Source organism: Penicillium digitatum, chromosome 2 (genome assembly GCF_016767815.1).
Source record: "Penicillium digitatum chromosome 2, complete sequence".
Classification (NCBI taxonomy): domain Eukaryota; kingdom Fungi; phylum Ascomycota; class Eurotiomycetes; order Eurotiales; family Aspergillaceae; genus Penicillium; species Penicillium digitatum.
The window spans coordinates 3003810-3016105 of NC_089385.1; the positions used below are offsets into that span (position 1 = coordinate 3003810).

Here is a 12296-nt window from a genome sequence, read left to right on the forward strand (position 1 = left end):
AAGCTAGACGCCATGTACAAATGATTGAGGGGCCCGAAGGAACCATTCAGCACTCACCCTAGTGCCTCTGCCCATTGCCCCGTTGAGCTAGTCCCGCCCTCCGGAATAGATCTCCTAGCACATCGGACTGCGGCTGCGGCGGGGGAGTAGGAGACGACATCTGATGAGGCACCATGTGTTGAGAATTAGGCTGCTGTGGGTATGGTTGAGGTTGCTGCTCGGGGCCCAAATGGTGTGCGTGCACACTCCAAGCGTCGTCCTGAGCGCGCTGCTGACCAAACAGATCCTTCAGAGAAATCTGACGTCCCATTGGCACGCCAGCCTGTATTTCCTCCAACGGGGCAGCCTGCGTGGAAGCCGCCACTGCCGCAACGTGCAAGCTGGTCTGGCGCATAGCCTCGAGGCGCTCGCGAGCTAGCTTCGAGCTCTCCCCGGCGTGGGTGGCGCACTCGAGAATCATCTGGGCGTTAATGGTGCGACTCTCCGCGGTGGAGTTTGGCGGCGGCTCTGAGTAGATCCAGAGACCGTAGATGCGCACGTTGTTCGTGCCGGTCTGATTGTTTGGCACATTTTGCGGGTGCAAGGGGTCGGCGATGCCATTCTGTCCGGCTTCACCTTTGGCGCTTTCTTCGGCTTTGAGAATCACATACTCCTCTGTGATTTCGACATTCTCGCCGTCGGTGAGGGGGAGATCGAAGTTATTCAACCCGCGGCGGTTAAGCACGAAGGCAGTGTAGCGCTCTTCGCCTAGGTCACCCTGTGTTTCCTGGCACACAAATAGGGTTCCTTCAACTCCATTCTTTTCCCATTGTTTTGTGGTGGGGCTGAAAAGGTAGACCACTGCGTAGGGGGCGAGTGAGAGAATGGAGGTCACTGAGGGCTTGTGACGGCGGATAACGGAGAGGTTGAGCTCCTCGTTCGACCGGAGCGGGGGTGCAGGTTGTTGCATGTCGGAATAGTATGGAGCGTCAGATTCATAATCGGTGAGGTTGACAGAATTGTGATTGTTGTGTCTCCGAGATTTACGTGAAGTCATTTTTTCTGTGGGAGCCCTTGGAAAGTGTGAAAGCTGGGAAGGAGCTGAGCCAGCCATATCGTCATTGTACTTGCGGCTCCGCCTTCGCGCTTATCCGGCTTCTCTCACACTTACTACTCTCTGCTCTCGAACATCCCTTTTTGAACCTCAGGTAGGACAGTTGGATGGTGCCATCTATTTGACTCCTTTCCAATTGGTCTCAAAAGCATTTTCCTTGTTCCCTATATTCTACGTGATGACGATACGACCTTTCGCGACCTTGATGGGATGAACCTCTGTGACGAAGTGACCGAGCCACTGTCGCATTACACGACTGATTCTCTCAATTCATTCTCTTTATCCTATGGTAATTATTGTAACCTCATTCTTTAGCTGCGACATCCCTCGCAGACTGTTTTCCCTTGCCGGGATTGAGAACCGCGCAAACGCACACACTCATACATACACCACGCTACATACTGCTACCCTACCGAATCTCGAACCAAAACCAAGCAGCGCGAGGAAGCTTTCTTATCCGCTGATTCCATTACATACTACACCATGAGCACTAAAGCTCAAGCGCCATCCGGGTCAGAGCACACGGGTCAGTCGGAAAACACGGGACCGATTAAGAACCCGGGATTTGACGTTTTGTCGCTTTCGCGTGCGGTCAGAGCAAGAAAAGCCGAGTACACAGGCCGGCGAACTATCCGAGTCAAGGTCGGCACGTGGAATGTAGCCGGCATCTCCGGCACCGAGAAAGACGTTGGAAAGTGGTTTGTTCAAGGAGACGGGGTGTGCCCGAAGTTCTCCGGGACAAACTATGCACGGGAGCCAGAGTTCCAATCATCCACCAAGGATGACCAGCAGAGATCAGACGGCAATGAAAAAGGAACCTTTCACTACAGTCCCGAAGAGATCGACCTGTACGTCTTGGGCTTGCAAGAAGTAGTCGACATCTCTTCCCCAACGGAAGCACTACGGCCATATGTCGACTTGGCACCGTCCAAGCGGTGGAAGGAAGCAGTTGGGAGCGCGCTACCTGAAGGATATCAGCTAGTCTCCGAGGTCCAGCTGGTCGGCTTGTTGCTTCTGATATATGCGTCGCCCGCCATTGGAGACAGTATTTCTTCTGTCAGTAGTACCTATGTTGGTACGGGGCTGATGGGATACATGGGAAACAAGGGCGCAGTGACAACGCGCCTTGTCTTGGGCGAAACGACTCGTGTAGTGTTTGTCAACTGTCATCTCGCGGCAGGGTCCGATAAAAGCAGCTTAGACCGACGCAACTGGGACTCTTCTCAGATTGTCCAGCGTGCTAGATTTGACGCGGTTTGGTCCGAGGGTGAATCAACTAGTGATTCGGGTGAAGCAATTGGAGATGAAGATTTTACTTTCTGGTTTGGTGACCTCAACTATCGCCTCGACGATATCCCTGGCGATGATGTGCGCCTAGTCCTCGCTCGTCATACTGACAATGAGTACGACAAAAAGCGCCAAGCAAAGCAGTCGTCAAGCCGTTCTTTGAACACCAAATCTGATTCTGATGATGAGCCGTCTTCTTCTTCCCCCCCCGAAGAAGAAGAGGAGACGGAACCAGTCACCGACCCTGTCACCGACGATGAGATTGATCCCCATAATGACCCTACTTCTCTTCAAACGACCATCTCCTCACTTCTCCCACATGATCAACTCAGAATTCAGCAGAGAAAAGGAGCAGCTTTCCACAAGGGTTGGCGGGAAGGTCATATCACTTTCTTGCCTACGTACAAATACGATGTTGGGAGTGTGGCTGTGTTTGATTCGAGCGAAAAGCAGCGGGCTCCTAGCTGGTGTGATCGGATTCTGTTTCGCAGTCACCGGGATAAGCTAAGACATGAGAAGCTCGACCAGGAAGCGGAGGAGGCCCGAAAGAGGGACGAGGAGATGAAGGCAAGCGGGCTGGACAAGGCTGTTGCCGATGATTACGTCTTGTTTGAATATGATCCTGATGCAGACGGTGTGAACAGCGAGGAGAACAGATCAGACGATGATCAAGCCGCTGGTGATGATGACGATGCAATCACAGTTGCATCGATCGACTCTTCCCACGATTCAATCTGCTTGGACCATTATGTGTCACACCAAGGCATTCTTTCATCGGACCATAAGCCTCTGGATGCTGTCTTTGCCTTGAGCTTTGATGCAGTCAATCGCGAACTCAAATTAAAGGTTCATCAAGAAGTGGCCCGTGAATTGGACAAGGCCGAGAACGAAGCTCGGCCGGACCTTACTGTTGTAGTAGATAAACATGGTGACCAAAAGCGCTTAGATAAAGACCCTGATACTGTCGATTTCGGTGATATTGCCTTTGATGTGCCAGCTCATCGGTCCTTAACCATTGCCAACACCAGCGGCACCGCAGCCACTTTTTCATTCTCGGGACGGCATGATGCTGACGACAAGACCATTGCACAACCACCCTCATGGCTCGTTATCCACGTCTGCAAGTCTGCAGACATCGCCCATGAAACTGGTCAAGCGATGACCACTTCGTCTGAGAGCCACACTCTGCTGCCTGGAGAAGTAGCAAATGTTGATATCACAGCTTACGTTCGCAGCATCGAACACGTCCGGTTGCTTAATATTGGAAAGGTCAAACTAGAAGACATAATAGTCCTTCACGTCGACGGCGGTCGCGACCACTTTATCTCTGTTCACGGCCATTGGCTACCCACCTGCTTCGGTTGCAGTGTAGACGAGTTGACTCGCATGCCAGAAGCGGGTGCTCGAAGTTTGGCCAAATCCAACACCCCTCATCCATCCAGCACAGCTGGATCCAAGGAAATCCGCTTGTCGGCACCTCGCGAACTTTTCCGTTTGACCGAGGCGATCTCCGAGCTGACAGAACGTGCTGTCGCAGAGTGGAGCATGACAAATGGTGAATCCGAGGAGCATAGAGCCCCATGGGCAACGGACCTCTCCGGGGGAGCATGGCCTTTCCAGCCTGATACTTGGACTCTAAAGGACCCACAGGAGCGTGCCGCGCTGCAAACTACCGTGCGTGAAGCCCTCGACACCAGCAAGTCCCTTACCTCGATATTTGCTCCTGAGTTATCCTCTCTCCATCGGTTGGAGGTCCTATCGGAAACCCTTCTCACATTCCTCAACGCGCTCCAAGATGGCATTGTCACCGCCAAAGTATGGCAAGATATGGAGCAGCAAATAATCGCGCGCGAGAAAAGCAAATCCCCTCCTCGGAACTGGGAAGAAACCCAGGCATGGGTGCTTGAGCATCTGGCCTACTCGCCAGCACACAGCGTATCATTCACGTTTGTCACTTTCATGCTCGCCCACATCGCCAATGAAGTGGCTCCAATATCGTCCGGTACACCATTGCTCCCATTGTCCAAGGAAGGAAAGCACATTGTCCCCACAGAACCGGCAGACAAGCAGTCTGGAACAGCAGACCAGGATCAAGCTCAATCTCCTACTCCTACTTCCGCAACTGCCTTAGTAACCAGCGGCAGTTTCCACCGCAGGAACCGTTCCACGAGCACATCTGCTGGCACCAGCCCTGACTCCACTGGTCAGAACCCTTCCATAGCACGCCGACAAGCAGTCGAGACTGCTTTAGCATCCATCTTTTCACTCGTACTTATTTCTGTCTCTGCTCCACTGTCACCTAAAGAGAAAGAGCGCCGTATCTCTGAAGAGCGGAGGCGATCAATCATTGAACCATTCTTAAAGATGGTTACGGTGGATGACCGAGGTCCATCTGGGGGTCGGTCTTGATATCTTCTGATGCAGTCGAGAGGTTTGTGGGGGCTGGCCCCCTTGTCTTGCGGTCCATCTCTCATCAGAAACCCGGCCATTTATTGATTCTTATAGCCCGACTTTTGAAGTTGTTTGCTTGCATCAAGTTGTCTTGATGTGTGTAATGCTGTACAAATGCCATATCTTCACGTTTCCCTCACCTATATAAGATTGATGATATAGTTTGAGCAACCTCGTGTTTGAACTGAAGTCGATACAAATCCTCATCTTACAGTGACACCTATGATAAATCACCAAGCCCAAATGTAAACCCCTAAATGCCCGTGAACTGATCCTTCAACCATGCCCAATGCCTATTTTACCAAAGGCTCACAGCCCACTAAGGATCTTCAGTTAACAAAAAAAAACCAAAAAAAACGTCCATGCACATCCATATCACGCCTCATTCCCATTCCTCACCCCAGACCGCCGCTGCGGCCCCAGCGCACCACCCTCCCAATACACATTCGACGATCCGGCCCCCTCAGCTCGACCCCCAGCCCGAGCTACAACCTTCCCCTTCAACCCAGATCTAGACTTCGATCTCTGCTGCGGCACAACCTTCCGCCCGGGAAGCATGCGCTTCGCAGCATCCCAACACCCTGCGACCGCACGCCCAGGCAAGCTACCAACCAACAGCGCACTCCGAGCAGGAACAATGACACACGCGCAAGCCCAGTCCAGCAGGACAAGCGCATAGTTCGGACGCTGGGACTCCGTCGACCGCTTCGCAGCAGCAGCCAGTGCAATCGCGTCGCTAGCCTGAGTCTCGAGCCGTGCGAAACGCTGATCCGTCTGCAGAGTGAATAGGGCGAATTGTTTCTCGTAGCGCCTGACGGCGCGATTAAGGGCTTCGATCTCGGGCTGGATAGCTTTTCGAGTTTCGAAGGCTGCGCTGGCGACGAGGGATAGGGATGTCTCGGGTTGGTTCTGTCCTTGTTCTTTTGGGGAGAGGCGATGGGGACCTTTATCTATTGAGTTGGCTGCAAGACGGGCAGTTGCTGTCTCTGCGACGTGGGCTTCGAGTTCTTCGAGGCGCTTTGATAGGTCTTGCAGAGTTGTTGGGCTGATGATAGGGTCTGTTGAGGATGATACGATGCGTTGGAGGTGTAGTGTTCGTTTTTGGATTAGTCTTAGGAGGTGGGAGACTGGGCGGACTTCTGAGGCTAGGAGGAAGATTGTTAGGTTGTAGTTTGACACTAGGCCCTCGGAGGGTCGGGAGAGACTGGAGCGGATGGCGTGCAGGAGACAGGTGCCAACTATGGGAAATATAAAGCAGGCGGCTAAAGCGGCGAGTTCGTGGATTTGGAGCTCAGAGGTGGCTGTTGCTATTTCTTTCTGTTGGGGTTCGTGGTCGTCGTCGAGCTCGAACTGTGAATCGTCGCACGCTGGCAATCCGCTTTCTTCTCCTCGAATGGCCTGGGCTGAGCGGTACCAGTCCCTGTTATGAAGTTAGTATGAACCGGTTTTTTTTGGTTTTTTTTCTTCTTCTTTGGATTATTAGGGGGAATCGCGTAGGGACATATACCAAGGTAACCGGACAGACCAGTTGAGAAATATAGCGGCCAGGACTAGTAATGTGACATCGGTAACGAAGGAACTACCTTCATGGAAGAAAACACCCGCAATTGCAGGCAGCAGGGCCAATCCGAGCGGTGCTGAATGCCAATGCGATTCTTCAGCTGAAATTTCATCATGGTATTTTGCCACACGAGGTAGAAACAAGTCGTCGGTCGATGAGCGGATGGAGTTGCGGGCCTCTGAGAGTGAGTCCGAGAGAGTGGAGTTCCGTCGTTGACTCTCCTCAAAGGTAGAGGCGCGACGTGTGTTCAACTGGCGCTGAATGGGCGAATCAGCCATGTTGAATTCTGAATGTTAAAAAAAAATGAATGTGTCTACGGAGTATGGGGTAAATTGCCAAGATGATGCAATGGGACCAAACCAGATCGCAGATCCTAAACTGGTAGTTGTGGGTATACTCCGTACTTTGTACAAAGTTGTGACCCTTTACCATAATCCAACCCTTTTCTACCAGTTGAGAGTTATGTCATTTCTACCCACATCAATAGATACTTGAACAGACCTAACTCATTAACTATTCGACGAAAGCCAGGTACACTTAACTATAGTTACCCCAAACCGGTGTTTATATAAGCGAAGACTAGGCCCGGGGGCCTGGGTACAGCCCTAAGCATTGACCACCCGAGTGTGGGGATGGTGGCCTGAGGCTAACAGGTCCCATCGTTCTCTACTGTGGGTTCTTCTATCATAACCTTCCGTCGGTTAGTTGTATTATTCTCGTCAACAAGTACATTTCCATGTCCAGACTCCATGTATACAATCTATACTTCTTGTGGAGGCGGTCAATCAATCAAAAAGCCAAGAAATAACCAGAAAAAAAAGGTGATTGGAGAGGAGAGAATAAGAGGTATAAACTAGATGTTGATACCTGAGGCACAAGCCACACTTCCTACCCAGGTTAGTGTAGGGCACGTTATATCAATATTCTGGAGATAGATATGGATTATGATATAATGTCAAAGAGAGAGAGAGAGAGAGAGAGAGAGAGAAAGAGTGATATGTTAAAGGATAGTTTTACAGGATCGTCCATTTTTTTGTTTACGTCGAGGGTCATCTTCCCTAGATCAACTCCCTCTCTTCTCTCGAATCTGGTCAATCTTGTTGATCTGGTTAAGCTGAATAAGATTTGACAGTCTAGATCAATAAGCCATGAATCATCAACCTCGCAGATCGATAAAAATACCAGGCGGATCAAAATGAATAAAGTCCCCACCTCGGGTCTATTGACACCCAAATCCGGACTTGGTTTGCCTCGCGCTATTCGCTCAACCAGGACACCTCGGTCTATGCGTCTCGTGTTTCTTTATTCGACATCTTTCATTTTCTTTATTCTCCTTATTGCAAGCTGTCTAGTTCAGTTCAATGCTAATCCAATGGATAGGTTTCTCTGCCTGTCGTAAAACATGTCAAGGCCTGGTACCCGCGGCCGCGGATTTTGTCTCTGCAGCTCATACCTTCTACGTGAATAGTACACAATCTTGCTCAAGGCAAGATGTCTTGAGCTTTGAATCAACCTCCTGATTCTCACTATTCGGATCTCAATAAGACATCGTCGCTCAATTGCCTCCCTCCTGGGTGTACAACCTTCATCGAGTGAGGATGGTTCTGTCCCATTCTTCTTTCTTTCATCCAATATCTTCGTTTTCTTGATCAATTTGCAGAAGAAGAAGAGGCTCGGGTTATCGAAGTTACCTTTTTTTAATCTCTGTTTGAGATCCACTGCCGTCATGGATATTCACCAAAGACACCCACAGGCCGTGGTTTTGCCAATTCTGTCCTCTGTCTCCATTGCTCTGGCTATTCCGCCGCTAATTCTGCATGGAAAGAATCGAAACTTCCCTGCTAGCAGTTTGATATGTTGGTCAATCCTCCTCAACTTGTTCAACATCATCAATTCTCTCATATGGCCCACGGACGACGTGGCGTCGTGGTGGGATGGGGCTGGTCTCTGCGATATCGAGGTCAAATTCATGGCTGCCGGATACCTGGGCGTTCCAGGAAGCCTGGCATGCATCTTTCGAAGTCTTGCAATTGTACTAGACACAGATCGGGCTACATTAGTCCCGAGCAAGGGTCAACGCTGGCGCAATCGGTTCATGGAGATTCTGTTCTGCATCGCTGTTCCAGTCATCGCAATGATCACACAAATCATCTGGCAGAAGAGTCGATACTTTTTATTCTCCATCTCGGGATGTGTGAACAACTTCGACGAGAGCTGGGTCAGTCTCGTCTTTGCATGGATCTGGCCGCCGATAATCTGCCTCATTGCAGCATACTACTGCTGTAGGTATACTCCCAGCTACCTTTCATTCAAAAGCAACCCCATTAACTGAACATCACAGGCCTGGTGCTCATGCGCGTACACAAGTACCGAAGCGACTTTGCAAACATCATCCACGCCTCCAGCAGCAATCTCAGCAAAAATCGCTTCCTCCGCCTCTTCTTTCTGGCCCTGTCAATGCTCGTCTGCATCCTCCCACTACAAGGCTACGTCGTCTATAACGACATAGCCCTCTCTCTCCCCTGGCATAGTTACTCCTGGAGCAGAATCCACAACGGGAAATGGAATACCATCGAAAAGATCCCTATCAACGGCACCGTCTTTTTCGACCGCTGGACCCCCGTCGCATCAGGCTTCATGATCTTTATCTTCTTCGGCTTCGGCCGCGACGCAACCCGCATGTACCGCACAGTCTTCTGGTATCTCGGACTGGGTTACTGCTTCCCGAGCATACAGCCCCCAACAGATACATACCGCACCGCACCTTCCCCCGCACAAGCCTCAACAGCAACCACCCTCGTCGGCAGCATCGGCTCCCGCGCCAAATCGCTGTTCTCGAGCCAAAAGAAATCAATCGCCACTTTCGTCTCGACGCATGGCATATACAACGATCTTGAGAAAGGTACCTCGTTGCATCTGTCCCGTCATAGCGACGGAAGGCTGACCAAGAAGTCGCGATGGAGTCGCTTGCCCTGGTCACTCTTTGACAGACGTCAGACTCATCAGTGCACCGATGGGACTCTGCTGGATAATCTCCCAGGCGGTGCCTTGCAGACTATCTCCACTAGTGCTTGGGCTAGTCACCGCGATAGTCGGGACTTGTCTACTGGGTCTACTTCGCCGGAGCTGAATAAGGATATCATTCATGTGCGGCAGGTTATTAGCCAGCAAAGTGAGGTTAGGGTTCAGGTTTAGTGGGCTTGTGCTTTCTTCTGGGGGAATGTATCTGGGATTGCATTGGCTTCCAGTATTGCCTTCGACTTGGTTTGGGGCCATGGGATTCTGCTGCACATCGAGTTAGGACTACCTGAGGGTGATGATACATAATTTACGGTCTACGGTTATTCTCGTACAAAATGAAAAACGAGAAGAAAAATGTATTTGCTTGGGCTTGTTTACGCGTAGATGTTTGCTAATTATACATGTGCAGTACTATCAAAGAAGCTTCCATTTATGTACTTTTCGATTAATTCTATAAGAAACATAGAGGACCATGACTAGTGACCGGTATATCTCAACGGAGCCATCTTCTCCACCAATTTTGACATACAGGAAGGTAGAAGAGTTGCTAAAGGTGTACTAGTCCACAGGTTGGTGGTAGGCCGGCAGTAGACCCTGTAAGCTGTCTGAAAGCGTAGCTTTCGCTTGTAATAACAAGTCATGGACTGAACACAAAAAATTCAATGTCGTGGACCTCAAAATCGAGTTGGCCAACTTAGGTATACTGTACACTACACGCTATCAATATTGATTTATCCACCACAAAACGAAGTGTATTTAGGGTATAATCGTACAATATAATCACACCACAAAAGGGGAGTCACTCAACCCAATCAGCTCCAATATGAAACCAGCAACAAATCAAGATTAACACAGAGCCCCGATCAAGGCATTTAGTTAGACTCGTCAGAGTGGCCGTTGTCAGGTCGCCTGAGGACCTCGAGAGAGCCTAGACAAGTGTTAGATTGAACGTGAACATTTGTCTTGTTCCCGTAGAGTAGAGTAGAAGTAATCCTCGAAAACGTACGCTGCACAATGTTCAGAGAGGACCGGGGCTGGCCCTCGGCATCTTCCCAGGTGGCCATCTTGGCATCACCTTCGACATACAGTAAGGTTCTGCCGGGACGAGATTAGCTCATCTACATCACACTAAAGCTTAAGTTGCTACATTGGTGCAAATGGATAGGGCCAATTGAGCAGGGCAATCGCATAAAACAACCCATACTGCTTAATCACGAATGTGACATAAAGGAGTGACGTCTCATCCGAAGGCGCGTCGCTTTACCGCCAAGTCCACATGCTATATGTTTGAACAGGTCTGCACAGTCCCCATGCGGCTTTCAAGTGCGAGCTCAAGCTCTCGCTCTCGATCCGCATAGACCGCGCGCAGACCTGCCAGACCCAAACGGCACATAGCAACAACACGCCTCACAGACAAGATGCAATCCAAGCACAAATTATTGGGTCCTGCACGAGCCAGCAAATTATCAAGAGCAGTCACTTACCCCTTCTGCAAGCCAAGGATGTAATCGCGCTGGGAGCCTTCGGGGACGAAGTTGGTGATGCGCCACCAGCTAGTCTGGCGGTTATCGCGGGGGCCGTGGGAGGTAGCGATATTGTACTTGACAATCTCCTGGCCAGAGGAGGTAGCATGGAGCTCAGGCTCTGCGCCGAGGCGGCCGGTGAGGGTCAGGCGGGCGACGGAGTGGGCGGGCGAGGAGCTGAAGGCGCGGGCAGCCTGGGGGGCGTTGGCCATACGCAGAGCTGGACGCACAGAGGAGAGGAATGCCGACATGTTTGGAGGGAGGATGAGTGAGTTGTGGATTACAAAGTCAAGAAGGATGGATCCCAAGGTTAGTTGGGATTTGCTTTGGTGTGTTGATGTTATAACGACACGTGATCTGGGTCCGCTACCGCTTTCGGATGTGACTTGAAACAGGTGCTGGTTGCTGGTAAACATTGTGATCATGTTCTTCATCCCTCAGTTGAGTCAGGGATTCTGGTTGCAATCGCGATCTCATTCAAAAAAATGAAATTGGATCCTCCGTGGTCCATTTGGCGAAACTCATACTGTTATGCTGGAGAGCTAAAGCTCTACCCCAGAATGCCCTTTTGTGCAGGGTTCTATCTACGGGTGCAGACAGCTGTGAGCTCCAGAATTATAAATCCAACGTCTCATGTCCCGAGTCAAAAGGAAAAAGCAAGGACAAAAAATGCAAAGAGATGCAAATCGAGCGACTTTTCCTTACTCTATTACTTTGAAATGCTTCATACTGTGAACACTGACGCGGACACGCCAACCCGAACACGCTAGGGTATCAATGTTTTAGCGTGATCACGTCACATCACATCCGAGTCTCCCGCGAAGACTGTGCAATTACTCTGTACGGAGTACACCGCACACCAAACTGGAAATGGCAGCCGATAGGCAGATCAGCCAGGGGGGCAGATCTTAGCGGAGATTCTGCAATATCGCTGATTGATTGAACCGGACCGAGAATAAATTAAGATGGCTGTTGTCTCAGATGCACTCCTTACCTTGTCAATTAGCGGCCCAACCACGTCGTTGCAGGATGGGTGTTGGGTGCTTGCGAGTCGACGATGGCTAACATGGCTGGCTGGCCTGGAGCTGCAGACGTCTGCAGGACAATGGTGAGATTGGTACTCCGTACAAAGGTCAGAGTTCAAAGATGAAACTCAAAGGTCAAATTGGTCAAATGTTCGCTAAATTCGCTAAATTGGTAGAATCGATAGATCGGCTGCGATAGCCAAGGCGCGGCGCCACCCGTGGGAACTGAGAGTCTTTGCTCTTTTTTTTTCCATCGCGAACTGTGGACTTGAACATCAAATTATACACCATGATTTAAAAGCGAGGGATGACCTGACAGCTCGCATTGGATCTGC

The 12296-nt window shown here is 50.5% G+C and overlaps 5 protein-coding genes across 5 annotated transcripts; 2 read left to right on the top strand and 3 right to left on the bottom strand.

The window, feature by feature from the left end:
• Positions 1–58: 58 nt before the first annotated feature.
• Positions 59–1036, bottom strand: Pdw03_7101 (Decapping enzyme Dcp1, putative; the record flags this gene model as incomplete). Its single annotated transcript, XM_014678753.2, has 1 exon — positions 59–1036. The coding sequence occupies one exon, from the start codon at positions 1034–1036 to the stop codon at positions 59–61; it is 978 nt and encodes a 325-aa protein (XP_014534239.2).
• Positions 1037–1576: 540 nt separating this feature from the next.
• Positions 1577–4789, top strand: Pdw03_7102 (Phosphatase family protein; the record flags this gene model as incomplete). Its single annotated transcript, XM_014678752.1, has 1 exon — positions 1577–4789. The coding sequence occupies one exon, from the start codon at positions 1577–1579 to the stop codon at positions 4787–4789; it is 3213 nt and encodes a 1070-aa protein (XP_014534238.1).
• Positions 4790–5206: 417 nt separating this feature from the next.
• Positions 5207–6670, bottom strand: Pdw03_7103 (monooxygenase FAD-binding protein; the record flags this gene model as incomplete). The annotated part of the gene is made up of 2 exons (XM_066101558.1): positions 5207–6251; positions 6339–6670. The coding sequence occupies 2 exons, from the start codon at positions 6668–6670 to the stop codon at positions 5207–5209; spliced, it is 1377 nt and encodes a 458-aa protein (XP_065956641.1).
• A 1448-nt stretch (positions 6671–8118) lies between these two features.
• Pdw03_7104 (Pheromone receptor 1) lies at positions 8119–9587 on the top strand (the record flags this gene model as incomplete). The annotated part of the gene is made up of 2 exons (XM_014678750.1): positions 8119–8674; positions 8734–9587. The coding sequence occupies 2 exons, from the start codon at positions 8119–8121 to the stop codon at positions 9585–9587; spliced, it is 1410 nt and encodes a 469-aa protein (XP_014534236.1).
• Positions 9588–10285: 698 nt separating this feature from the next.
• Positions 10286–11187, bottom strand: Pdw03_7105 (SsDNA binding protein, putative; the record flags this gene model as incomplete). Its single annotated transcript, XM_014678749.1, has 3 exons — positions 10286–10341; positions 10420–10508; positions 10898–11187. The coding sequence occupies 3 exons, from the start codon at positions 11185–11187 to the stop codon at positions 10286–10288; spliced, it is 435 nt and encodes a 144-aa protein (XP_014534235.1).
• Between the last annotated feature and the right edge of the window lie 1109 nt (positions 11188–12296).